This window comes from Propithecus coquereli, unplaced genomic scaffold (genome assembly GCF_000956105.1).
Source record: "Propithecus coquereli isolate 6110/MARCELLA unplaced genomic scaffold, Pcoq_1.0 Scaffold42, whole genome shotgun sequence".
In the NCBI taxonomy this organism is placed as follows: Eukaryota; Metazoa; Chordata; class Mammalia; order Primates; family Indriidae; genus Propithecus; species Propithecus coquereli.
In genome coordinates, this window is record NW_012149952.1 from 4,728,069 (window position 1) to 4,756,013 (window position 27,945).

Sequence of the window (27,945 nt, forward strand, 5' to 3'; positions counted from 1 at the left end):
CAGCCCGTGCCCAGAAGCCCGGGCTCCTGCACGCCCCGCCTGTCTCCGTCACCGTGGCCCCACCCCTCCTGCCACTCTGTCTCCGTGTTCTCCCCCCGCGCCACTATCCATCACTCCGACTCCACCTTCCCTAGTCTGGGCGTGCCGTGGTCTTGTCACCACCAGACCAGCGATTCTCTCCTCGGCCTACACACGAGAACCACGGAAGGTCGTGTTTAACTTTACTCGGCCATGAAAAGGATGAACTGACGCCTTTTACAGCAATTTAGAAGGAACTGGAGACTATTATCCTATGTGAGTATCTCAAGAATGGAAAAACACACACCACTTGTACTCTCATAAACTGGAACTAACCGAGGGGCACACAAGCCCACAGAGGGGAGTAAAACTTACTGGGAATCAAGCAGGAGGGAGGGGGGTGGAGGGGAGGGGCAAAAACCCACCTAACGGGTACAATGAACACTATTCGGGTGATGGGTGCATTTACAGCCCTGATTCAAGCCATGTGACAAAAACATTTGTACCCCCTTAACATTTTGAAACAAAAAGAAAAGAAAAAAGAAGCAAACAAGGTTTTCAAGGCCAGGCTCCACTGCAAAGATTCGATTTCATCTGTTGAGCGAGGCCGAGGCCAGCAGTGGGTCGGCCCCGCTGCAGGCAGAGGTGTGTCCACCCCGCCGGCTGGGAGCCCTGCGAGGGCTCGTTTTCTGCTGTGTGTCCAGCACCCAGGGTGGCCCCCGGGGCACTCGGGGGACTGCTCATGGGCCCTTCCGCCTCAGACACCGTCTCTGGGGCACCCATCGTCTCGCTGTCACCAGCGCTACGTCAGCCGCTGGTCAAGGTCTCCCCATGTGGCTCCCCTGGAGCCCTCGCCATCACTCCATGGACGTCCTCTCGGTGACCGTCACAACCCCTCGCTATGCGTCAAGCCACCAGCCCTTCTCTGAGTCTCTTATGGCCTTTCTGCACACGCAGCCCGCCTGAACTCAGACCTCTTGATGCCCGCTGTCCTCACTTGCTGTCAGTGTCTCTTTTGCCTCTCCCTGGGTCACTGGCCCTTCGCTGCCTGCCACCCTCCTGATCTTTGTCAGCGCCCGTGTGCCCAGGACCGATCTCGTCTGGTCACCACCCTGCCAGTCACCAGTCCCACAGTCACTAATGTCTGGTGGCCACAGGCCCTCCCCCTTCACCTGGGCCCCTGGCTCTCACCAGAATGTCTGCTTCAGGGTCATGCCCTGCTCCTCCAGCCACGTCTTCCTGGCCTCTGCTGTCTTGCCCTTTCCTGCATCCACCACGGCTGGGGGGAAACCTAAGAAAAGACCCCCAGAGGCTTTGGGATGTGCCTGACCCCTCGGCCAGGCCAGGTCCACAGTGGGTGCTCTGCTATATGGGAAGGAATGTAAACAGAGACCCAAGGGACGCTTCCCTCAGGGGAGAGGAGTCTGGGGTGGCAGGAGCTGTGTGGGGAAGGGGTGGGGCGTGGACTTGTGAGAAGGACAGGGGAAGGCCACGTTTGCTCTAGGGAGGGGACAAAGACTGGCCAAAGGAGCTCACCTTGGCCGGGGGGTGTGAGGCTCACAGCCTGGGCGAGGGCGGCCAGCACTGACTGCTCTGCCAGCCCCAGGCGCAGCCGTCCACTCAGGGACCTGGGGAGAGAGCAGGCTGGGGAGTGGGCTTGTCTGCACCTTTCCAATTCCGCTTCTACCTTTCGCTCCTGCCTCCTCCGGCCTCCCCGACCTCGATGCTTTGCAGACCTTCTCCTCAAAACCAAGAATCTCCCGAGCCTGACCTAAGAGATCACACAGCCTCATTTGACAGATGAGGAAGTGGACGCCAGCCAGCAATGGTCACGACCACTGGCATGTACTGGGCGGCAGGCAGGACCGGGTGCCCTGCAGGGGTGGTGAGGCTCGGGTAGGGCGAGTCAGGTACAGAGGGGCCTGGGTCCAGCATGTGACCGTCAGACCTGACCTGGCACAGGCCTTGCTCTGAGCCAGTGGCTGCGGGAAGGAGGCTTAACCTCCCTGTGTCTCCACTTCCCCTTCTAACTGAGGGTGAGGACAACAGGGCACTGCCTCGCGCAGCTGGTGGGAGGAGCTGGCAGGATGAAGCACATGGCACAGGACACACTAGAAATGCTCCATGACGTGGGCTGTCCGTGGTGGCTGTGTTCCCATGGTCACGGCGAACACTGGCTTTGTGCTGTGCTGCCCCTCAGGCCAGGGCAGACATCAGCAGCCGATCACAGCACGCTCCACCCAGGAGCTGAGGACCTTCTCTTCCCAGGGCCACCAAGGGAGGAGCCAGCTGTGAAAGCAAACTGCTCTCTTCCCATCCCCTCAGGGTCTGGGCCTGCGGCTTGTGCTCCTCTCATCCAAGGGGGTCAGGGTGGTGGTTCTGGCCGCCAGACCCACCTCTCCCCGCCTCACAGGCCCTACGCTCACCTGGCGATGAATCGGGCTTCCGAGTGGCGGCAGGCAACGAAGAGGCCTTTGATGATGTCCATCTTCTTGGCTGTGGACTGGAGGAGGTAGGGGAAGCCAGTCAGTGCCTGGTGCTGAGGGGAGGGACCGCGCCTGCCCTCCCAGCCACCCCTCGCAGCCTCGCCCCACCCCCATGTCCCAGCTCCCATGGCCTCCAGCTCTCAGGGCAGGTCCCTCCCCACCTTCATGCAGCAGATATTTATTGAGTCCTGTCGTGCGGCAGGCACGGCATGAGGTGCTAGAATCTGCAGGGGAGACTCCCGCGTCTCAAGCGCAGGAAGGAGGGAAGGAAGCTCTGCACCCCACAGGCAGAGCTGAAGGGACCCAGCCCAAATAGCTGAGCCATTCACAGGTCCCCGAGCCGCCTGGGGTACGGGGTGAACCCCTACTCACAGCACTGCCCGTGAGCCTGGCGATGTCGAGGAACTTGGTGAAGACCCCCGAGGCAGTGAGTGGGGGTGGCGGCAACATGAGCCTCTGGGTGCTGCGACTGTTCTCGGCCACCAGCCCCACGTCGCCCTTCTCGGCCGCCTCAGCCCGGACCGACTCCAGCTGCCGACCTTGGAGGGGAGACAGCGGGTGGCAGTGGAGAGGGTGACAACTCTGGCTGTGTGTCTCCCTTCCCTGGTGCCCTGGATGCATTTTCTCCAGCTGTGTGTGCTTGTGGCGAGTCCCCTCACCTTGCCACTCCTAACGCTCACCCACGTGGTGAGATGGCTCGGTGACTGTCTCCCCCACGCTGGGGGCAGGAACCTATCAGACATCCATAGGGAGTGAGGCAGGCAGTTGCCCAACACGTCCACACTCAAGGAAGACACCTGGGCCGGCGTCGTCAGGGCATAGACGGGATTTAAACCGCAGATGGAATGAGATCACCAGGGAAGTGAGTGTAGACGGAGCAGACAGAAGGCCAAGGCACCCTTTCCTCTAGCTGGTCATTTACATCCTCCAGCAGTGACCAATGCTCTTTGCCTCGTCTTTTTGAAGTCGCCAATTTAAACATATGGGACGTGCTTTGGCCTTACTTACTGCCCAGAGCTGGTCCCAGGGGCAGCCTGGGTGTAAGAGCAGGAGCTGGGAAGGTGGAGACTCGACCACCATGACAACAGTGACCATCTGTCAACCTATCACAACCAACACACCCTGGTCACGACAGAAATTTTGTCTCATCTTTTCTATTCTGAAGTGAAATGAAGGGATAATGTAACCTACCAACACACGTCAAGATAATGCCCTAACTTTTAACATAGAAAAGAGAGAACGGGAACATAATCTGTGACAAAATAGCACACGTTTCAGTCTGCGGATGCTTGGCCACTGCTCAGAATACAGGTGAAGACACAACAAAAGGGACAGACTTGGTGCCTGAAGTGGAATTGTCACGAGTGAGACCGCCACACGTGTGAACGTGTGTGTGTGACGTATCGACTTGCGTGTCAAAACGGATGGGATTTTTCCAAAACAGTGAACGACTCACAACAAACCTGGGCTTGGGCAGCCATGAGACCCACCAGGAGGCACAGAGACAAGCATGAAGGCAACGTGCTAAAGACAGAAGTGCAAAGGGCAGAAAAGGCCCTGGCCACGATGGCCTCACTGGCAGGGAACCAACACTGGCAACTTCTTTAGCGAGAAAAATAGATCCTAGTTTCAGCCAGTGTACTTGGGCCTCCTGTTCCTCGTAGCTCAGAGTGCTGTAACAGACACCGGTTGCCCTGGGTCTGGTCTGGTGTGATGTCCACGTTCAATAAATGTATCTTGAGTGAACGGCAAGAAAATTCTGAGTCTCCTCTCCTCTGGCTCTCATGACCCTGTCGGTCTTTCTCAGTCCCTTTGTCTTCTCGTGAAGCCCTGGAACCCCTCCTTCCTAAAATGTCAGTGTTCCCCACGGCCCAACCCCAAGGTGCCCCTTGTATCCTCCCTGTGCATCCTCTCCCGGGCATGTGGAAACTCGCCAGCGCTTACGTCATCCCTCCTGAGCTGACCATACCCAAACCCCGGTTTCTGATCCAGATCTACTGAGCTCAGGCCCATATATGTCCCTACTTCTCGGATGGCCTTGGAGGGCCTGCAGGTACAGGCCGCCCGTGCCTGGTCCCAGGCTGGAATGATTAGCTCCCCTTGCAGTACCTGACCCTGACCCCCACCACCAGGGTCCCCACCATCTGGCAGGTCCCTCCTGTGACTGTCTCTCTCCACGCCTGCCCTCTCCTACTCCCTGCCCAGCTCCTCTCCCCCTGCACCTTTGCCCTCAGCCTTCTCCCCAGCCTCCTGGCTTCCCATCCATCCTCCACAGGCTGACCCTGCCTGTTACCTGCTCTTGATCCTTCTGTGGCTCCCCGCCGCCCCACAGCAAGCATCAGGCACTCCTGGCTTGTGGCAGGCGGCTGCCCACATCACCAGCCTCAAGCCACTCCACCCTGCTCAGGCGGCTCGGCCCCTGCCCGTTTAGCCCCCCTCTTCACCCTTCAGCCCCTCCAGCTAAAGTCCTTTAGAGTCCTTAGGACCTCTGCCACCTCCCTAAGCCCCAACCCTGATCCCAGCCCCCTAGTCCTGTTGTCTTTGCCTTCAGCATCTTCCTCTTCCCCACAGCCCTTGTCCCAACACAGGCCTGGTCCTCCCTTACCTGAATCACAACCCCACGTGCTCTCCCCAACACCCCTGCAAATCTGTCCCCATCAGGTTCTCTTCCCTCCTGGCCTCTTCCTCGCTCCGCCTTCAGCTCTCTCCCCCCGGGTGTCTCAGGTCCTCCCGACCTCTCAGCTTTCTCCTGCTGAGCTTCCCTCCCGCTCGTCCCTCCACCACAGCCCCCCTTACCTGTGGCCTGGGCCACTGCCTTGAGAAGGACGCCGTCACCAACGCCAAGCTCCAGGCCCTGCTGGGGTGGCCCAAGGCTGTTGAGGCTGAGGTAGAGGACAGGGAGGAGGTCTGGGGGTGACAGGGCCACCACGGAGCGCAGCAAGTTGCTCAGTGTCTCCACCATCCGGAGCCTGGAGGAGGGGACAAGGGTGTGACCACCTGGTCCTTCCTGGTCAAAATGTGATTTGTGTGTGTGTGTGTGGGGGGGGGCGGGGGGGTGCTAAAAGGAATCAGGAAAGGAGAAGAGGAAAGGGCTCAAGACTGTCCCAGCCATGTGACCTGGGGCCACGGACACAATCACAGACTGCTGGAGGGAGAGTAACTCAGTGTGACAGTAGCCATGATGAAGACGGTGGTGATCATCCCAGAGAAGCAGCTCAGGCATAGGGAGCATTTCCTAAGTGCGGGCACCAGCTTTAAGTAGTTTGTGCCTTTTAACTCACTGAGTCCTCACAGTCTCCCTCTGAGGTAGGTATTATTATTGTTCCCATTTTACAGATGAAGAAATGGAGGCACAGAAGGATTCCATGACTCGCCCACGGTCACAGAGCTAGTAAGTACGAAGCTGAGATGCAAACCAATCCCTTCTGCTTGAGGATCTGTGCTCCTGGCCACCAAGCTGTGTTGCCTCTAAAAATAAAATTGTGTTTCTCTCTGTGTCAGCAAAACTGGAGAGTATGGGTTCGTTACTGGCAAACTTTGCGGCCTAATTGAAAAGAGAAGCTATGTTTTTTTTATAGAAGAAGCCTGATTAACACATTTTTGAAAATATAGAAGGACTAAGAGAAATACAAAATAACCATTGGGCAAACACCACAGTACCAACTGTTGTAGGCAAGACTCACCACTGGACACTGCAGGGGGTGGAATATCCCCAAATCCACGTCCACTCAGAGCCAGAGAGCGTGACCTTATTTGGAAACAGTGTCTTTGCAGGTGTAATTAAGGATCGAGATGAGATCACGGTGAATTAGTGGGCCCCAAATCCAATGAGCACCCTTATAAAATACAGAGAAGGACACACAGAGGGACCCAGAGAAGGTGGATGTGGAGATGAGGCTGAGACTGGAGCACCGTGTCTACAAGCCAAGGACTAACGGCAACCGCCAGCAGCCAGGCGAGAGGCGAGCGGCAGTGTCTCCCTCAGAAGGAACCAAACCCGCCGACACCTGGATTTTTGGCTTCCTGAACTCTGAGAGAATAAATTCCTACTGTTTAAAGCCACCAAGTTTGGGGTAATTTGTTTTAGCAGCCCTGGGACGCTAAAACAGATACTAAAATTAGCCGGCAAAAGTTTGAGGAGACATAGGATCCTTGCAAAGTCTCGAAGTAAATCCCCAAATGGGAAAACTGGCAAATGCAAACGAAGCCTGTTAGTACCGTGCTAACGTTAATGTCCTGGTTTTGACAACTGTCCCAGGCCAATGTGAGACGTAAGCATGAAGGAAGCTGGCATCCTTTTAAGGGCACACGGGGACGCTATGCCACTCTTGCAATTTTTCTTTAAGTCTAAAATTATTTCAAAAAAGTTTCAAAGAAATAATAAAACCCTCCAATTTTGAATTACAGGGTTAGGACAATCACCTGCAGTTCTCTTGAATTAGGTGGTTTGGTGATTTCTGAGTTTCTCCTGAAACTGAACACTGTACTCTGTGGTACTGGTTAATTTCACAGTCCCCAGGGCAAACTTGAGATGTGTGATCTTTTTTTTTGGGGGGGGACTTGTAATCTTTACTCATGAAGAAACCGAGGCTCAGAGGGGTCAGGCACACAGCTGGGCAGCAGAGGCCCTCCTGAGACCTTGCATGATGCTTCCCCCAACACACACTGTGGGGCTTACACCCCAGAGGAAGTTTATCGAATGTTCAAAGAGACACATCTATAAAAAAAAAAAGCATTGAGAACAGCCTAAAATGCTCCACCAATTTTGGGGGACTGAAAAACAACATGTGATGAATGAAAATGAAGGAATACTACAGAGCAGTTAAAGCAAGCTGGGATCTACTTCAACCAACACGGGAAGATGTGAAAATGAGGTTGAGAGTGAAAGTGTGAAGCGGAACGAGGTGGGCCCCACGATAATATTCACATAAACTAAACACACAGGGGTGAGTGCTGGGCTGGGGAAGACAAGCAGGGGCACAGGACTGGGGACAGAGAAGGGAGCTGGGTGTGGATCAGTGACGCTAATATGCTGCCGAGAAGGACCAGGTCGGGCATCACTGGGAGTGGGGGTGTCTGGGGGGAACCTCTGCAGGTGAGAAGGGGGTCATCGCTGTAACCAAGACCCAACTTCCTTTCACTAACACGGAGACATGGCGGCAAGACTGAAGTCATCTTTGATGACTTAAGGTTGATTTAAAATGATCACACAGTTTCTGCAGTTCCAGCCATCCCGAGGTGGAGCTTATTTCCCTACCCCACGGATCTGGGCTCAACCTTGTGTCTTGCTTTGGCTAAGAGAATGAGGCCAAAAGTCGAGAAGACTTGTAGCCATTCTCGTGACCTCTGTGGTCCACGACATTGTGCCTGAGTGTGGGGAGAGGCCAGGTTGGAAGGGTCAGGCACTAGGAGGCAGCACCAACCGCGATGCAAGGGACAGAGACAGAAGAGCCCCCACCCAGGCAGGCCTGATTAATTACCGAGCAGAAACCTCCTCGATCTTCTCAAATGTTCGGGCCACGGCCAGATAAGGGACCCTGGGGAAGAAAAAGAGACGCAAGAGCCATGTGTACAGCCTACACTGTCCCCCGTCCATGCCACTTCCCCACACCTCCCTGGGGACAGCCCTGCCAACACCCAAATGCACGAGAGCAGCCCTGCTCACTGCCCAGGGCTGTCTCTCTGTCCCTTTCAAAGCTGCTGTGTCCCCAAAACACAGGAGGGAGAGGCATGACCGTTTCCTCCAAGCAAGGCTCCGGCTGAAAGCCCCCCACAGTAACAGAGGCTGGAGCAGGCAGGCTGGGGAGGGAGAAGCCTCACTTCTGGCCTGGTTTCCAGCAGGCATCTTCGACGGGATGGTAGTTGTTCTTGGCAGGATTGTAGCTGGTTGGGTCCAGGGGTCTGTGGAGGCAAAAGGGAGATAACTGGGTAGATCCCTGGGCCAGGGAGGAGTCAGTCCTCCCATTATGATGTGCCAGGCACTGCTCAGGGTGCAAGGGCGCAGACGTGAATGACAACAAAGTTTGCTAACGCGAAGCTTAGGTTCCAGTGCGAGAGTCAGGAAAAAGAAAACAAACCAAAAACACAGAAACAAGTAAATAATTTTAGGTGTTTAAAAAAAAGTTCCAGAGAACAAAATAAAGCCACATGGGGGCAGAGGGTAGGATGGGAGGTGCTATTTCAGGGGGTGGTCGGAGAAGGCCTGAGAGACATCGAGGCAGAATAGGAGACGGGGTGAGCATTTGAAAGGGGAGGGAAGGGGAGGTCCTCGAGGTGTTTCTGTCTCCAGGAGGCAGCCATTAGAGACAGAGGACAAGCAATCGTGTTAGAAATGGCACAAGAAAAATGGTCACAGTATCACTTGAAATAGAAAACAGGACATAAAGCTTTTATATATAGTCGGACACCAATTTCGTTAGAAAAATATATTTACAAATACATAAATACAGACATGCGCCCAGGAGGCACAATGTGGCAATGGTGAAGACAGAGCTGCTTAGGAATCAGGGAGACACAGGTCTGAGGCCTGGCGCTACCCCCACCTCCCTGTGTGACCTGGGGAAGCTGACCTAACCTCTCTGGGCTAATTGTTCTGATGTCTGTAAAATGGCTAAAATATCCCCTTCCTCCATAGGAATACTGCAGACATAAAGTTAATGTACCATTCATTTAACCTCATGAATAAGATCTCAACTTGGGGTGCAAAATTGATGTTTAGAATCCCCCAAACATTTTTATTAGGATAATTAAACTTTAATCATAGAATTTTAAAGCTGAAAGTTTTTTTGTGCTTTTATGTTCCATTTTTGGAGGCATGAAATAAAATCAGAGATTTTGGACTCACTGCATTCTACTTTTTATCCCAGTGTCCTTTCTGCTAAACAGCAGAAATTATGCCAAACCCGACTTTTTGCCTTTCCTGTTAATTTCCTACTATTGTTAAAGTTGGCTCGCCTCGGGGCTCAGATGCCAGGCCTCTTCTCCTCTTTATTTACTGTCACTCCCCTGGTGATCACCTCCAGTCTCGACTTTAAATTCCATCTGTCTGTTGTTGATTCCCAACTCTTCATCTCCAGCCTCAACTTCTGCGATGAAATCCAGACTCACATCCAACTGCACCCTTCATCTCTGCACGTGGATGTCTGATGTCTCCAGCTTAATGATGGCAAAACTTCTGTCCTAAACCTGCTCTTCCCACCCCGTCTTCCCTGTTTCAGTCAATGGCAACTCTGTCCTCCCCAGTGCTTAGGCCCAAACACTTGGTGGCAGCCCTGACTCCTCTCTTTAGTTCATATTCCTCGTCCATCTGCTGCAAATCCCACCTGCTAAGACAGGATCCAAAATCCAGCACTTAGTACCTCTACCATCTCTTGTCTTGGTTATCACAATAAACTCTTCTCTGGTCTCTCTGCTTCCACCCTCGATACTATTTAGACTATATTCTCACCGCTGCGGCCAGAGAGATCCCATTAAAGTACAAATGAGATTACACCAGTGACTTTTCACAACCCCTCTAAAATCCGACCTAAGAACCAGAGTCTTGACAGAGGCTTACAAGGCCCTGCCATAGGCTGGCCCAGACACCTCGGACTTCATCTTGTACTACTTCCCCCTTGAATTACCACAGGCGTGCTCTGACCGCAGGGCCTTTGCACTTGCTATTCTCTCAGCCTGGAACATGCTTCCCCCAGAGCTCAATTCCTCATCTCTTTCAAGTCTTTCACTCAAACTTCCCCCTTCCCAGTGAGGTCTTCCCTGACCTCCCTATTGAAATTTGCAACCTCTCCCTCCCCCTGTCCCTGAGCTGTTCCTGCTTTACTCTCCACTACTGCGCTTATCACCATGTGACATATGACAGATTTTGCTCATTTATTCTTTATACCCTGTCTCCATTAGAAAACAAGCTCAATAAAAGCATGATTTTTGTCTAATTTGTTCTCTGCTAGATTTCCAGCACTTAAAACCACTGCTTGACACACAATGAATCCTTAATGAATATTAATTGAGTAAATGAATAAATCCATGATTGAGAAAATGAGTAAAAAATGAGAAGAAAATCTAAAAGTGCCCCATTAAATCCATTTGTTCATCATACATTGCCTGTGCTTCCTATGGGCCGGCCCCAGTGCCAGGAGCTGGGCAAGAGGATTCAGCCCGGTCCTGACTCTGTGGGAAGGAGCTTGCAGTCTGGTTGAAGAGGGGCTTTACCACGTGATGGGACGTGAAAGAAAGTGCGACTCAAGTGCTGGGGACACACACCGGCTGTGATGGAGGAAGAGGCACCAGGCTTCCCCAAGCAGGGGCCTGAGGAAGTACGTTGGGCGGAGTGGGCTGGGGACAGTGCTCTAGGCAGGGGCCAGCACACTCAGAAGCAGGGAGGTATGACAGGAAATGGTGCTGCCGGAGCGAGGCGGCGGCTGGGGATGGCAGGAAGCTGTGATGTGAGGTGGGCAGGGCTAACTCACAGGGCCCCAAGGAGCCCAGTGTTTATCCTGGCGTGCTGGGAATCGCAGATGGGTTTTGAGCAAGGTAGGGGTGGGGTTTGATCCCATTACTTTATATGATATTTATCTATCCACCCATCCATCCAGTCATTCATTCAACCAATCTTTAGCGAAGCCTCCTGTGTACCTATCAGGCGTCATGGGAATCGGCCCAGACATCTCTTCAAAGAACTAACACAATTACAATGAGACAATTAACTGTTTAACAACCTATTCAGTGTGCCACAACCCCAATGCACTGTGCGCCATCACAAGGGCCAGGGCAGGGCAGCTCTATATGGTTCACCCCATGGGCCGCCCAGGCCTGGCCCAGAGAGGTGCTCAGTAAAGTTTAACGCAGAGCAGACGTGCCTGCTGGCTTTCTAAGCACACTCTGAATCTGGCGAGTTCAGTGCGACATGAACAAATGGGTAAGAAGTGAGGCCAGAGAGGTGGGCAGGGGCCAGTGGCCAAAGGGGTTTAGATTTTCTCCTGGGGGCACTAGGGAGCCATCAGAGCAGGGTCAACTGTGTGGTGTCAGAAAGATCCCCCAGGCCCTGTGGGGGTCAGACTGAGGATGAAAGACTGGAGGCCGGTGGTCAGGAAAGTGGCTGGGGTGATGGGTCGGCAAATTCTGCCCCTGGTCTATTTTTGCATGGTCTAGGAGCTAAGGGTGTTTGTGCAACAGGGGCAAATGTGGCCTACGAAGCCCAAAATATTTCCTATCTGGCCCTTTACAGAGAATGGTTTGCCAAGCCCTGAAAGAGGAGGAAGCCTGAGCTGGGAATGCAGGGAAGGAAACATGCCCAGAAGACATTTTCCAGACCCAGATATTGACTCACCCCTTGCTGTTCTCCTTCCCTGGAGTGTCCGGCCCCTCTTCTTTCACTTCTTTTTTGACTGCTGGCTTCCGGGGTGCTGGGAATAAACCAGGAAACGGCGGGTCTTTTCTCCTTCTAATGGCACCCACCCTTCCAGCCGTCCTCCACCCAGCACTGCCCTAACGCTTGGGGAGAGAGGTGACAAGCCAGGAGAGAGGAGGTACACTTTCCAACCAGCAGGAAAGCCAGATGGGATGTGCAGCGCTCTGGAGGGAAGCTCACCCACCTCCTGCCTGCACAACCCTGGGGAGATGAGGCGAGGAAGAGAGACTCACTGAAGAAGCTGCTGAGTGTCCTGGGGGCTCTGGGGGTAGGCTTAGTCTCGTCCTCCGGTGCTTCCTGCTTCACGGGCACCTCGGGTTCTGAACCGCTTTCCTTCGGCTTCTCTGCTTCTAAAGCGAGAGAGGTGAGATGATGATGCAAACTGTTTTGACTCCGGGACTTTTTTTAACCCCACAGTCATTCTGACTCTATAGATGGAAGATATAACCAATTCTGTCCTTTTCCTTTCTGTAGCATAAGTTTTGAGCTGAGCTCTCAGGCCTGATGTTTACTACTCAGTGCTAACTAATGAAATTCCAGCATTTGGCCTGAAATTGGAGACTTAGGAATAGTGGCAAAAAGAAATCTCACCATGATTAGAAGAAAATATTCCTGCTTCTGAAGGTGCAGAAAATCAGATGCAACTCTACATACCTAAAATCATCCCTGCAAGTGTTGTTTCCAACAGAGGGGTTTCATGGACCCCTGGACTGGAGGGGTCATTCTATGGGCTGTGAGAATAGCTGAACCTCTAAAATACCATAATTCAGTTTGGTTAATAAATTAGTGCTTAATAACATAGTTATTAACTAATAATCCCATACCTCAGCTTAGTTCATAAATTATTGCTCGATCAATAACATTTAATATGATTTCTGAAAGTTATGAATATTTGTTGGAGAATGATTGGCTCTTTCCTCTTTTCCCGCATTCACGAGGGAAAATAATTGAAAAAAACCAGTAACAATAACAAACCCTATGATTCTCCTAGATTCCGCATTTAAACAATACAATTGAGAATCTAAGCCTTGTTTAAATTAACTGCCCTCCAAAGACGTCTGACCTGGACGGGCACAGTGGCTCACGCCTGGAATCCTAGCACTTTTGGAGGCTGAGGGAGGAAGACTTTGTCAGGCCAGGAGTTTGAGACTAGCCTGGGCAACACTGAGATGACACACACACACACACACACACACACACACACACACACACACACACACACACAAGATATCTGACCTCGAAATCAGGGAGATTGGGCTGGGGGCAGAAAGAAGATGAGAAACTCACTGGAGGTCTCTACGGAATTGGGAGGTGTCGTGGGCTGGTCCCCCTCTTCTGCTTCTTTCTTTGTTGCCACTTCAGCCTTTGTTAGGCTTTCTTTTGGGGTCTCTGCTTCTGATGACAGACAGAAAAGTGAGATGGTGAAAAATCACTGTGACCCCCAAGGACATTTCGACTCCAGAGACATTCTGGTCCAATTTGTTCTTTCTGGTACCAATCAAGTATGTCTGTAAAGTGACAGGAGGAACAAGACCCTGCTCCTGCTCAACTCTGAGCCCGGCAGAGCCCTCTGAGGGAATCCAAACCCCGTGTTTGCCTGTGCGGCTGAGAAATAAATACACAGTCAGTTTTTAGTTATAAACTATTCTTTTAGAATTATTCACTCCATAATAGAATTTGAAAGTATTCAAAATACATATGACAGCTTGTTATGGACAAAAATCAAATTTTTAAAAACTGACTGAAAAAAAAATACCTCTAAGGTAACAATAAAAACTGCAAAAGCTAGGGGAAAATTTGCCTTAGTAGAAAGAGGTCACTCCTTCTCTGCCCCCACCCCCAAATGACAATAGCTAAAACTGCACAATTTACAATAACTGACTATAAGTTGCCAACAGGAAATCGAATCTTGACCAAATTCAAATCTGCCCTGTGAAAAATGAGCCTAGTGAGGACTTTCTGTTAAACAAACAAACAACCTGACAGTGACAGAGGCTGCAATTGATATACTCTCCTAGAGGCCCCAAACGATCGACGGATCAGATCTTTATGGCTGTTTCCCGCATGTGCACCAAAATGCAGCGAACTCACAGGGGCACTGCAGGATATTTTACATTTTCAAAGGAAACCCAGCGACATCTGTTGGACGCTAAATGAACTACCAGCTTGAGGTCTTTTGGTTTTCAGTATTAGATCGCATTCCCTGCAATGACGTATCTCTGTAAAGCTGGGGGTATTCACTGGTTGCTTTTATAAAAATCAAGCACTGTGCAGAAATCAACGTGGGACAGGGAATGAGGGTGGCAGTTTCAACTGGATTCCACAGCTTGAGGTGTTTTGCAGTTCCTGGTGCACATCCCATTAGTAAGTAAGCGGTTGGTTCCTTAAGTACAAAATACAAATATTATTTTTTCTTTCAATGTATATGTATTATCTAATAGTTGTTTGGACACAACTACTTAATAAAAGGAACTGTTAAGGTATGGGCCTAGTGGTTCCATGAAAGAATTACTAAGACACAAAAGGTGCTGTGAGCCAAGAAAGTTCGGGAACCTCTGCTTTATGGCAAAATTTACAAGAAAAAGAAATCATTTAGAGGAAAAATATTTTTCCATTAAATAAATATAAAAATGGAAACTAAGAATGGGAAACTGTGTATGAAGTAATACTGAATTAAGGTGGCAAAACAAATGCACCAAACAAATGTATTCCAAAATGCTTTCACAGCAAAAGTGCCTGTGTTGGTCTGTGGAATTCCGACTGACACGTCTGGATGCCTAGACGCAGGCACGAATCAGCGGGGTCCAAACATCCTGGACCCGCGGGCCCTTGCCCTTCCTGGTCCCCTCAGCGTACACAATCACAATTCTTACCTGCTGGTGCCTCACCTTCCTCCTCCTTCCTCCTCTTGGCTTCTCGGTCCTTGTCCTCACTCTGCTCTTCCAGGACGTCCTGAATTGTACGTTTTGGGAGTTGCTTCCGAGCTAGGAAAGCAAAGGGCTGGGTGTGGCTGACCTCGTGGCCTGTTTGCTCCTGCCCCACCGAGCTCAGACCCACCGATGGTGCCCTACAGAGACTCTGAGCCCTGTCCCCTTCTCTGCCTGCCCACGACCACTGCTCCAGCACAGGCCTCATCCTTCAAGCTCTGCTGCTTCCTGGCTGTGTGACCTCGAGCAGGTTACTTAATTTCTCTGTGCGTCACTCGCCCACGTCTGCAGAATGGGAATAATCCTAACACGTAAATGATGATGTAACATGCTAGGCGCGGTACCAGCTCTGCAAGGTGCTCTCAGTGCCCCCTTGCGTCCCTGGCATCTTACTATGGTGGGTTCCAGACAGCTTTTCCAGAACCTCAGAAGTATGGAAGTGGCAGGGAATGAACTGGCCCTGGAAGTGGCCCTCACCTGGTGACTGATGGGAGTTGGTATCAACACCCAGCTGCCTCGTGCCTCGGGGTAAGTCCGAGGCACACATTCATGCTGTTCTCTAGGGCACCCCACTGGGGTGGCCGACCTAACAACACAGCCTGTGTTGGCTGCCTCCCCTGCCCTGGATCACTGTCTGGTCCCTGCATCTCCCAAGGGAACAACCTGCACTCGAATCCCTGTTTCAGAGCTTCAGACCTTGCTTGTAAAGGACTCCAAACGGAGACGCTAAGGCGTGGTGAGGAGCTCACTGAAAAGCAGTTACGAGCATTTTCACTATCACCTCTCATCTAGGCCACTGCACCTCCCTGGTCTTGTGGCCCCCAGTGGCTTCACACGGCCCCAGAGGGACCTTCAGCCATGACTGACACTGTCCCTCCCTGCTCAAAACCCTCCCGCGACACCACATTCTCCACTTCATCCAGGATAAGGTCTTCGGATATCTGCTGCCATCCTACCTAATCTCTCTCCGCCTGACCTTCTAACTCTTCCCACGCCACAGAATCCGCTTTAACAGTGTCGCCAAGCTAAACGGGCGGTGTTCCCGAACACGCCAATCTGTGTTACTCCTCCAGGCCCTGCACGTGCTGTTCAGCAGCCCTTTAGGACACAGCTCAATGTCACTGCCTCTGAAAAGAATTCCCTGACATGCTCCTAGGGCCGACCTTAGTGTCTGCGCTGAGGTCCCAGCACGACCTGAGCCACTCGCTCTGTTACTTCCTCACGACCCCCTTCACGCAGGCCTGACCCTGTCACACCCGGCTCACAGCTACACCCCGGCCCCCCAGCACCCCAGGACAAAGCCTGGGCTCGTCCGCCGGGTGTGCAGGGCCTTTGGGATCCAGCCGCCCCCTCTCCTCTCTAGCTCATCTCTCACCACGCACTATCCTCAAACTCTCCCTGCTCCCCCAAGCACATGTGATCCTCCAGAAACACTGAAGTGTGAGTCCCCAAACATGCTGCTCCTACCTCATGGCCTTTCTACATGCCGTCCTTGTCTGAAACACCTTCTTCCACCTGCCCTTTCTCAACACAGCCCACCCGAACCCATCTTGTAACACTCGGCTCAGACATCACCTCCTCTGAGTGGGCTGACTTCTGAGCTCCCAGAGCGCCCTGCGTTACCAACACCATCCGATGGAAGGATCTGGCAAGCCACGTAATCTTAAACTTTCTAGAAGCCACATTAATGAAAAGAGGAAAAAAACCCTTAGTTTCAACAATATATTTTACTTAACTCAATATATCCCAAACAATATAGTTCCAACATATTTTCAATATCGTTAACATTCTTTTTCCATGCTAAGTCTCCCAAATCTGATGAACTCACTGCATATCTCAATTCGGACACAAAATTTTCATCAGAAATACTTGATCTGTGTTTAGGTACCCCAAGTTGTTCCAAAAATACTGGAAAGTCTTCACTAACTGAATCAAGGATCAGCTTTCGAATGTAGATTTAATTAAAATGATAGGACAGTGAAGATCCAGCCCGTCAGAGTCGCCATGTTTCAAGGCTCAGCAGGCCACGTCGGGCAGTGCTGCTCACACCACCCTGCATTACGTGCGGATCTCTCCCCCATCCTTCTGCAATACCAAACCTTCCCAATCCCTCCTGGGACAAAGATGCTGTTCCTCAGGCTGTTTTTCCAGAACCTTCTTGCCTCATGGCTCATCGTCCCCAACCTTGCGCTCTCTGTGCCAGCGCACCAAACCATTCGCAGTCCTCAAGAGCCTTCTCAGCTCATACTCTCTCCCTGCCTAGAACTCTCTTCCCTTCTCTCCCTGCTGCCTTTTCTTTGTCCTTCAGGGCTCAGCTTGCTTAATCTCTCTTCCAGAAGCTTCCTTTGAGCCGAGGCCCCACCCTTGTGTTCCCACTATGAGCTGTGTGGCGTCCACCACTGCACATAACAACACTCACAATGACCAACATTTACTGGGTGCTGACTGTGGGCTGGCCCCAGTTCTGAGCACTTTACAAGTGTTAACTTTTAACTCTCCTGACATTTCTGTGTGGTAGGTACTGTAATTATCATCTTTGTTTTATAGATAAAGCAACCTAAGCTCAGAGAATGTAAGTCATTTACCCAAGATCACACAGCAGATGGATGGCAGAGCTGTGCTCTTATCCACAACACCAAGATCAGAGCTGTTGTAAGGATGTCCACCTGGATCCGAAATCAAAGTGGGGAGAAAGACAGGCAGGTGAAAGAGCAGGAGCCCATGTGTCCCTACCTGTGCGGCGCTTCAGGATCCCCAGTGGGGAGATGCCCATGGGAGAGGAGTCAGAGAGGGAAGTGCTGTTCTCAGGAGATGTGGCAGGACCAGGAGGGGAGACTTTCAGGCAGTCTGGGGCAGGTTTCTAGAAGAAAAAAGAAAGAGCAATTCTACGGTGAGCAGGGGAAAGGAAGGGCTATATTTCCCAAACCTCTCTCTATGCCTACCCTCCTTTCTGGCCCCATGATTCCAGCCTCAGCTCAGGCCTCGTCTTCTCTCACCTGGGCAATCACTCCACCCTCCAGTATAATAAAACGGTCCCAGATTCTCCCATCATAGACCCCAATAACAATTCTGCTTTCTAAAGTAATAGAATCTTTGATTGTTGGCTAGGCATATGATATCTCAAGTAAAGACTATATTTCCCAGCCTCCCTTGCAGCTAGGTATGGTCAGGGGCCTAAGGACTACATTTCAGAGCCTCCCTTAGAGCTACTGGTAATAAGCATCAGTTCTACACAATGGGATGTGAAGGGAAATGATGTACATGTCTCTTGGTTCAAATAACATCCATTTAAAAGTCGAGTGCCCTCCTCTTCCTGCTAGCTGAATATGGATACTCACTTGGACAAGGGCAACTAGGGGTGACAAGCAATAGTATAGAAGAGGCCTGGCCCTCTGACTCTGAGACTGCCATATGGATCCTGGACTTTGTGTGTTCATTAGCGAGGAAGATAAATCTCTTGCCTAAGCCACTGTTACTGTGTCTTGGTTTTAACTACTGACTTAATAACTGGCCCCATACCAGGTTATTAAGTGACTATGTCTCAGCTCCAAGCCTGTTGCTCTCCAGTCTCCCTTGTGATGACAGGACCAGGACTCTATAAACCTCCTTCTTGCTCTGGCAGCCAGCTGTGTCAGAAAGTACCTAACACAGGGGCACTAGAGGGGACTGCATGACTGAAGGCACAGCTGGGGCAGCTGCTGGATTCAACTAATAATTTTTCCAACACTTGCAGGGCCTGCTATGTGATGCCCCATCAGACACCAGCACCTCCTGCCCAGGGCCCGCTTCCTCAAAGATCCGAGTCCCAGGTCCTCAGGTCACCTCCTCCAAGCTCAGGGACCCCAGCAGCCACCTGCCAGCATTCCTGCCACAGAGGTCTGCGTTTCAGCTCCACAGCCACAGGGGGTGGTAGCTGCATCCTGCAGTTGCTACCTCCATGATGCCTCGGGGTTCTCTTTTTATCCCTTCAGTTACCTAGTGAACAACTGCATGCTTAGTTGACAATGCTTTACATTGAATTCCCTCCGTTTAAATCACTGGTGCGGTTTCCGTGTGTTGAGACCTTGATGGATACAAGGCTCACAGGGATATTTCAAACACTGCCCAGGACCAAGCTACCTCTAGCTCTCTTTTACTCAAAACCCTTCCATAGCTCCCTAGCAGTCCGAAGGCAAAGTCCAAGCTCCTAAAGGCATCCATGTGCTATCTTTGGAATTAGCAAATGGCAATCAAGGCTGTTAATCAGCTGACCTCAAGATAGGATGATCAGCCTGGGTTATCCAGGTGGGCCCATTGTAATCACAGGGTCCTTAAATGTGGAAGAGGAAGGCAGAAGAGAGTCAGATTGAGATGCGACCACCAAAGAAAGGCACAGAAAGAGGCAATGCTGCTAGCTTTGAAAATGGAGAAAAGCAGGCCTCTAGAAGCTGGAAAAGGGAAGGGAGTGGATCCTTTCCTGGAGCCCCCAGAAATGAATGCGGCCCTGCTGACTTCTTGATTTTAGTCCAGTGACACCCATTTCAGACTCTTGACCCCTAGAACTATAAGATAATAAACTTACATTGCTTTAAGCCATTATGTTTGTGGTAAATTGTTATAGCAGCAAAATGGGAAACTAACACAGGCCATCAGGAAAGTTTCACCAAGAAGGTGATATCTGAGCAAAGCCTCGAGGAAAATGAGGGATCGAGCCACATGTGTATCTGGGAAATAGAGTTTTAGGCAGGGAAAAGAGCAAGTGATCCAGAGGTGGAGCCCACCGGGCAGGCATGAGAAGTGGGAGAGATGGAGTGAGCCGAGGAAGACGTGTCGATGAAGTTGAAGAGTGTCGGGCAGGGGGAGACAGGCAGATTGTGAGGGGCCTGGTGTGTCTGCACAAGGACTGGCTTGGCCTGAGGATGGTCACATCAGCGCTTCCTGCAGGGAGTGACAGTACCTCACCAGTGGCAGACTGAGAAGTGCTGCACTTCGGACATTACCCACAGAGCAATGAACAAGCATTAAATGACTTTTAAACAAGCGAAGGAAGTGATCCAACATATTTGGAGAGGATGAAAAGCCCTCTGGCCACAGGAGAGACTGCATATATTTCTGAACCCTTATTTTAAATCAGGCATTATTCTCGGATCTGTATGTGAAATGACTCATTTCATCTTCCCAGCCACCCCATGAGGAAGGTGTTACCAGGAGCTGCATGTTACAGGCGAGGCAACCGAGGCATAGGGAAGTCAAAGAGACTGCTCAAGGTCCCTGGCAGGGGCAGAGTTAGAGCCAGGTCGTCCGTCCCCCAGGCACAGCCACTAAACTCATCCGCCTCCTGGGAAACATCTCCATAATTCTCCTGAGCAGCTGCTGCACTCAGTTCCAAAGGCTAATGGGAATTATGGTTTCTTCTGGTAAAAATGGGCAGGCTAATGGGACCTACCTTTCCTTTGGGGGGAGTCAGGGCTTCGTCGTCCTCCTCCCCTTCGCTGCCCAAGACCTGGGTCGTCTTCCTCCCCGGCCTCTTCACTGGAGAGTCGTTATCGGGGACCACTCCATTCCACTCCTTCAGCGCTGCTCTGGACAGTGGGAAAGGTGGGGTGGGTGGGTCTCACAGCAGGTAGAGTGGGGGCACTGCCCCCAAACCCTCCGTCTTCTTCACCACGTTTCCTTCCCTTTCCTTTCAATGCATTCAATGAACATTTTCTAGATGCCTCCTTGGCAAACACTCTATCGTCCAGCCATTCATCCGTCTATCACTCCATCACATGTCCAAAGGCCCCCTGAATGTCCACCCTGTGACGGGTGATGCTGAGGAGCAAATGGAGCTCCTACCTAGGGCAGAGACTGGCCTCCAACATTCATTTGGAGACTTTCTTTCTTTTAGTCACACAAGCTCGAGTTTTGGCAAGGCACATGGTCACCCAGCTAGGGACTAGGCTTGCCAGCCTCCCCTGCAGCTACACATGGCCACGTGCTGAGTTCTGAGCAATAGCATGTAAGTGGCATGAAGGACACATGCAACTTGCTCCTGAATGCTAGCGTCCATGTCATCTTACCTGTGGACCTCAGATTTGCTTTGGCAATGAAGATGAGGGAATCTGGATCTGGGACAACCTAGTGGTACAGAGTCACCTACCTGCCCTAAATTGCCTGAACAACTCAAAGTCTTACAAGTGAGAAAAGAGGAACTTTTATTTTAACCAAATCACTGTGACTTTGTTTACTGTTAAAGCAGCTCAACTACTTTCCTGACACGGGCTCTGAGGACTCCCAGTCCGGAGAGGGACACAGACACAACCTATCACAAAATTTCTTTTGGGGCTTGAGACATTTTGAAGTAAGTTTTTTTTTTTTTTTTTTTTTTGAGACAGAGTCTCACTCTTTTGCCTGGGCTAGAGTGCCGTGGCGTCATCCTAGCTCACAGCAACCTCAAACTCCTGGGCTCAAGCGATCCTACTGCCTCAGCCTCCTGAGTAGCTGGGACTTCAGGCATGCACCACCATGTCCGGCTAATTTTTTCTATATATTTTTGGTTGTCCAATTAATTTCTTTCTATTTTTAGTAGAGACGGGGTCTCACTCTTGCTCAGGCTAGTTTCGAACTCCTGAGCTCAAACAATCCACCCACCTCGGCCTCCCAGAGTGCTAGGATTACAGGCATGAGCCACCGCGCCCGGCCTTGAAGTAAGTTTTTAACACTTGCAACCAAGAGGATTCTGACTGCTAAAGGAAAAAATTCACCATGTCCCGGCCCTACTGCATACTTTGGAGGGGGCTCCGTCTCTCTGCTGCTGTTGGATGCCTCCTTCTCAGGCTTCTTCGCTTTACCCTCTTTCTTGGGGTGGAAAAATGACCTAGAGGAGTGTAAGAGGTGAAAAAAGGGAATGATAACAGCACCAATACCCCGTCTATCCATGCCGCACCCTACAGCTTCCAACACCCTTTCCCATTCCAGCGTGTAACAGAGGATTTCAATCAATCCCTTTGACTGACAAGGAAACTGAGGCTCAGACAGAGGAGGCAACATTCTACTTATTTTTCCGTCCTGACTCATCTGAGAGATACAACACACCCTGATTTTCATCCAACAAATATTAACTGAGCACTTATTATGCACTAGGGCCTTTCCTGGGCCTAAGCGATTTGGCAGTGACCCAGACACATAAAGTTCCTGACCTCAAGAAGCTAACACTCTAGGGGAGGTGGCAAATATTAAGCAAATAACTAAATATAAAATTTCAAGAGGTGCAATGTGCTCTGAAAAATATAAGTAAAGCGAGGTACCTTCCAACTAACTTGAGATCGCCTAGACTGAGGAGCTTGCTTCCAAAGGAGAAAGTACTGAGAGGGAAAAATAGGAACTTTACAGTGAAGAGGCCTGGCTAACACTCCCCTAACCAAGTGATGAAGGTTGGCTTTGCGTGACATCACAGGGATGTTATGCAGCCCTGACACGAGGCAGTATCTTTCAGTGGTATCTTTCCAAAAGCCCATAACCCTAGCCTAATCATGATAATACTGCACACGCTGAAATTGGGGGATATTCTACAGGGTACCTGGTCAGTACTCCTCAACACTGACAAGATCATAAAATACAAGGGAAGCCTGAGAAACTGTCACCCAGAGGAGACAGATGTGACAACTAAACGCAACATGGTACCCTGAATTCGATCCTGGAACAGAAAAGGACATTAATTAAAAAAAAAAAAAACTGGTCAAATCTGAACGATAAAGCGTAGAGTTTAATTAATGGTAATATACTGATGTTGGTTCCTTAGTTGTTAGAAATGGATCATAGTAATGTATGATGTCAACAACGGAAACTGAGTGAGGGGTATACAGGAACTCTATACCATCTTTACAACTTTTCTGTATATCTAAAATTATTCCAAAATAAAAAGTTTACTTAATCTTTAAAAAAACAGAAAAAGAAAATAAAGCAAAGCAAGCAGACAGAAAGCAATCTAAGGCGCTATCAGCCCTTGATAGACCATCCCCAGATTTTTCATATGAGAAAAATGTAACGCAGGATTGGTATAAGCCACCATTTCCCAAGTTTCTGTGGTGGGTGTCCAGGTCTAGGTCTGCCTACCATCCATTCCTCGATTCCCTCGCTCTGGTAACAGCCCCCCCCCCCCATTTTCCTCCTGGGATGCATTTTACCCCGAATTCTCTCAATACACAAGATTTGAGTGGGCCTGCCCTTTTACCTACAACTGAGGGTGGACATACGACCCAGACTGGCCAATCGGAGCTCTGCATCCCTGTGGCTGCAGTGGCTGGTTCAGGAGAGATATGTGACCCAAGCTGGGCCAGTGAAACTCGACTCTAGATATTGTTGAGACAGCTGGGAGGGAGACACCCTCTTTCCACTGGGATCGATAACCCAGGGAGAGCCCCCCTTGAGGGACAACAACATTGAAGAAAGCTGAGCTGAACAATGGAGAGAAACAGATTCCCAGTGACAAAGTTCTGGCAACTGGATCCAAACAAGTCTGAGGCTATTTACTCTAGAAGGTTTCAACTACCTAAGCCAAGTAATTCCCTTTCTTTTTTTCCCTGAAGCCTGCTGGTGTTAGCATGACATTTCTCAACCTAGACCCTATTGATTCTTTAAGCTGAATCATTCTTTGCTGTGGGGGTGCTGTCCTGAGCCCTGAAGGATGTTTAGCAGCATGTCTGGCCTTTATCCACTAGACGCCAATGGCAAACCTCCATTTTCCTAAGTTGTGACAACAGAAAATGTCTCCAGACATTGCCTGATGCTCCCTGGGGAGCAAAACTGCTGCTGACTGAGAACCACTGGGTTAGGGTTTCTGTCTCTTGCAATTAAAAAGTTATGTTCAATACACTAATGTCTTCCATACTTCACTCTCCATTTTCCATACTACTCAACTCCTGGAAATTCCAACTTGAAGTCTACCTTGAGTTTTTTTTTTTTTTTTTAAGGCACAGATTTAGAGAAGAAGGACTGGGGGGTATGGTAGGGCCCTTACATGATACTTCGCTGCATGTTGGTGTCAGAATTCTCTCTTCCTGTCCAATTCTTCTCTTCTCCTGTCAGCTGTTCTTGAAACAGAAATCCAAATAGCTGGTGTGGATATTGGTTGAGCAGAGATCCAAACACATAAAACCCCTTCTTTCAGAGAGAAAAAAAGAAACAGAACAACAAAATCAGAAATATGATTCTTTAAGAAGAAACTCCTTTTACTCTGTGAAGAGTGAAAGTTCCAGATCAGAGAAACAGAAAAGATGCCTTCTTTACCAGACGGAGCCTGCTTCCCATCGCGTATGGAGAACACACTGAGGGCCAGAAGGGTTTATTCAGTTTAGGGAAAGTTAAAGTTAGCGAAAAATTGTTTTAAGGTGATTACATAATGTCTTAAAATGACCACAAAACACGGCAGTTCATAAAATTGTACCCATTGGTCTACATAAATCAGGTGTTGAACAATTTCTAAGGTATGTTGTTAATGGAAACAGAGGGCAGAACACCATGGAGAGCACACTCCTATACTGTACAAGAAAGAGAGAATATAAATGTATTGCTTGAATGTGCACAGAACATCTCTCCTGGGAAGCAAAAAACTGGTGATGCTGTCATCTTGGGAGAGACAGACACTGGAGACCTTTCACCATGTACCGTTTTGTGTTCAGAGCCATCTGAATACGTTACACCTTCAAACTATAATTTTTAAATTAAGTGTATTTTAAAAAATAAATCTATTACTTAATGAAATCAATAATAGTCACTAGGGTTTCTACAGTTTGGAGTAACCCTAAAGGAAGGGTTCTTAATCTGGGGAACACAGAACATACCCACCACCCCCCAGGAGTCCAACAGAATTCAAGAAATGAATGAAATTTGATGGGAAAGAAATTACAACTTTATTTTTGCAAACATCTAACTGGAACCGAGCCTTTCCTTCTACTGTAAATACAAACATTAAAACAAAGAAGTATTAGCAGGACCTCTGGGTGGACTGCTGGAATCTCTTTTGGCCCATGGGGGTCCCTCTAGTTTTCTGAAATCGGTGCTCTCTGACCTGCACCCCCCGGCCTCTCTGAGTCTGCACTCCTCTCCCACAGCCTCGGCCAACACAGCCTTGGCAGCAGGAACTCATACTCAATCTTGGAATCAGAAAACTCCAAATAAGGTGCCTCAGGGCCATTTGGGGAGCAGGCAGTAGGCCAGGCTTTTCCACCAAACAGTTCACAAGGAAGGTAGGTTAGGGACTTAGCCACCAAAATCCTAATGGGAAAGGAGAGAAGGGAATATCTACTACTATGACCACTATTATTTGAGTGCTCACCCGGCTAGGTACTTTACATTCTCAGTTCTATTGAATCTCCACAACAATCTTGTTACAGACAAGGAAACTGAGGCCTAGAGAGGTTAAAGGGACTTGACTCAGGTCTATTAAGTTTCCCAGATCTGCCTGCCCCCCCCACCCCACCAGCTTACCTCTTAACCACTGGACTAAGCTGTGAGGGAAGGAGGAAGAAACGGCCATTTACTAAGAAGCCAAAGCGAAGTTTGACAAGCTGATCACATGCTCAAACATCCTCAGTCCTCGAGCCAGCCCTTAGAGAAGTGAGGTCATCCCCACTTCACAGAAGAAGGTACTGAGGACAGAGGGACACAGCTGGGGTCTAAGGCTTCAAACCCAGGTGTGCCTGGCTCCCAAACCCATGTTCCTCTTTACTGTGGAACTCAGGATTTTCAAGGATGGCCTCTAACTCTCCCTACTGCTGGGTTGAGGGAGTGGGGACAAGCTGGTCAGTGTTTCTGGAGGGACACCTGGCATCTCTATGAGAATGGCAACTCCACTTCTGTGAACTGCACCCACGGAGACACTCACATGTGGGCCAAGTGATGTAAGTATGAAGTTACTTGCTGCAGTACTATTTGTAAGGAGAAAAGATTGGAAACTGGTGGAATGTCCATCCACAGGGAACTGGTTCCCGAAATACTGGTACAACCATATGGTGGAATACTGTGCAGGGTTAAAATTGAATGAATGAGAGCTAAAGGCTCTGGGGCTTTCTTTTTGGGGTGATGAAAATGTTCTAAAATTGATTGTGGTAATGACTGCACAACTCGGAATATACTAAGAAATCACTGAATTGTACACTTTAAATGGGAAAATTGTATGATATTTGAATTATATCTCAATAAAGCTGTTACTGAAATAAATAAATGTTAAAAGGAAAAATATCAAATGAGGATGAAATACTACACAATGATAAAAAGAAATGAAGTACTGATATAGCAACAACTTGGGTGATTCTCAGGGGTATTTTGTTTAGTGGAAAAAGGGTAACACACTATGTGATTCCATTCACACAACATTCTCCAAATAACAACACTAGAGATAGAGAACAGATTCATGGTTGTCAGGGGTTGGGGAGGGCTGAGGATAAAGGGGAAGCACGTGGAGTTCCTTTGTGGAGAGGAACTGTTCTATATCCCAACTGTGAGGGGGGTTACATAAATCTATGCAAGGGATCAAAGCGCACACACACACAGGAGCACGTGTGAAAGACGCTGAAAACTGAACGAGGTCTGTAGTCTAGTTAACAGAATTGTACTGCCAATTTCCTGGTTTTGATACTGGACTAGAGTTATCGAAGATGTCCCATTGGGAAAAGCTGGATGTACTATTTCTACAACTCCCTTGAATCTAAAATTATTTCAAAATAAAAAGTTAAAACAACAACAAGATGACAGAATGAAGGCACTCTATACGAATACTGTATACGAATATGGAAAGAAGTCCTAGATACAGTAAGTAAAATATTAATAAAGGAGGCAGAACAGTGTGTATGATATTCTACCAGTGTTGTAAGACAGGGGAAAATAAGAACATATATACAGTTGACCCTGGAACAACACTGGTTTGAACTTTTGAGGGTCCACTTATACGTGGACTTTCTTTAGTCTCTGCCACCCGAGGCAGCAAGATTGACCCCTTCCTCTCACCCCTACTTAACATGAAGATGATGGGATGAAGACTTTTATGATCACACTCCCTCTGGCTATGTTGCCCAGGCTGGTCTCCAACTTCCGGCCTCAAGCAATCTTCCCATCTCAGCCTCCCAAAATGCTGGGATTACAAGCATAAGCCACTACGCCCGGCCCTCCCAAGTGACAAAAACCTTGGAGTACCCGTTAACTCATTGCTTTCTCTCACACCCTAAACTCATCTACTCCAAGCTCCACTGGCTCTACCTCCAAACAATAACCCACAGTCAACCCCCTCTCATCGCTCCACTGCTATAGCTCAGGCCCTGCCACCGCCATCCCATCACACTAAGAATAAGCTCCTAAGTGCTCACAAGGCTGTAGACAGTCTGAATCCCCCTCCCGCCCCCCAACTCACCAACTTCATTTCCTCAGTCCTTTCACTGCAGCCAAGCTGGCTGCCAGGCTGCTCCACAAACTCACCAAGCAGCTCCCACTCCCGAGACTGGGCCGTGTCTACACACTTCCTAACTTCAGGGAGCTCTCTCGCTGTCCTCACACGCTGCCTCCTCAGGGAGGCTTCCTTGACACTCTGGCTACGACAGCCCCTCCCCTTATCGCAGCATTCTGCACAGCCTGACACTATAGATGAGAATCCGTCTCGCCTTCCGGAGCAGCACTGTCTAACAGGACTTTGAGATGATAATAATGTTCTATATCTGCGCTGTCCAATATGGTAGTCCTCGCCATACAGGACTTCAGAGCACTGGAAACACTAGAGAGACTGAGGAGCTGAGTTTTTTGTTTCTAACTAATTTAAATTTAAGTACCTACACATGGCTAGTGGCTACGGCACTGAGCAGAGCAGGGCTAAAGTGTAAGTTTCATGAAGGTACAGGTTTTGTCTGTCTTATTGAGTGACACATCCACAGGACCTAAAACTGTGCCTGGTACTGAATGCACTCGCCAATATACTTATTTTTGATTACTAAAACTTGGGGTAACAAAAAATTCATGTTTATGAATTCAGGGTTCACAAGCAGTACCTTCTAAAAGTTGGAGGCTGTGGTGAAGAGGAGGGATATAAAGGGGTCTTTGGACAATTTGGGGATGACAGGCCAGAAGGCTCAAGCCAAGCCACACGCCACCCTTGTCAAAT

General features: G+C 49.7%; 1 protein-coding gene across 2 annotated transcripts in view; it reads right to left on the reverse strand.

Moving 5' to 3' along the window:
* Positions 1-27,945, reverse strand: part of LIG1 (ligase I, DNA, ATP-dependent) — a 40,255-nt gene that overhangs the window by 11,050 nt on the left and 1,260 nt on the right. The window contains exons 2-16 of one of the 2 annotated variants that reach the window (XM_012653461.1): positions 23,818-23,890; positions 21,586-21,675; positions 20,263-20,398; positions 17,571-17,697; positions 14,784-14,894; positions 13,198-13,305; positions 12,144-12,260; positions 11,830-11,905; positions 8,325-8,405; positions 7,985-8,041; positions 5,301-5,473; positions 2,877-3,043; positions 2,445-2,521; positions 1,555-1,646; positions 1,210-1,309 (exon numbers count right to left, since the gene is read on the reverse strand). In XM_012653461.1, the coding sequence (XP_012508915.1) occupies positions 1,210-1,309; positions 1,555-1,646; positions 2,445-2,521; positions 2,877-3,043; positions 5,301-5,473; positions 7,985-8,041; positions 8,325-8,405; positions 11,830-11,905; positions 12,144-12,260; positions 13,198-13,305; positions 14,784-14,894; positions 17,571-17,697; positions 20,263-20,398; positions 21,586-21,675; positions 23,818-23,834 (1,529 nt within the window). In that variant the 5' untranslated portion in view covers positions 23,835-23,890. Of the gene's footprint in view, positions 1-1,209; positions 1,310-1,554; positions 1,647-2,444; positions 2,522-2,876; positions 3,044-5,300; positions 5,474-7,984; positions 8,042-8,324; positions 8,406-11,829; positions 11,906-12,143; positions 12,261-13,197; positions 13,306-14,783; positions 14,895-17,570; positions 17,698-20,262; positions 20,399-21,585; positions 21,676-23,817; positions 23,958-27,945 lie in introns of both variants that reach the window. The other variant, XM_012653460.1, reaches the window with a different exon arrangement.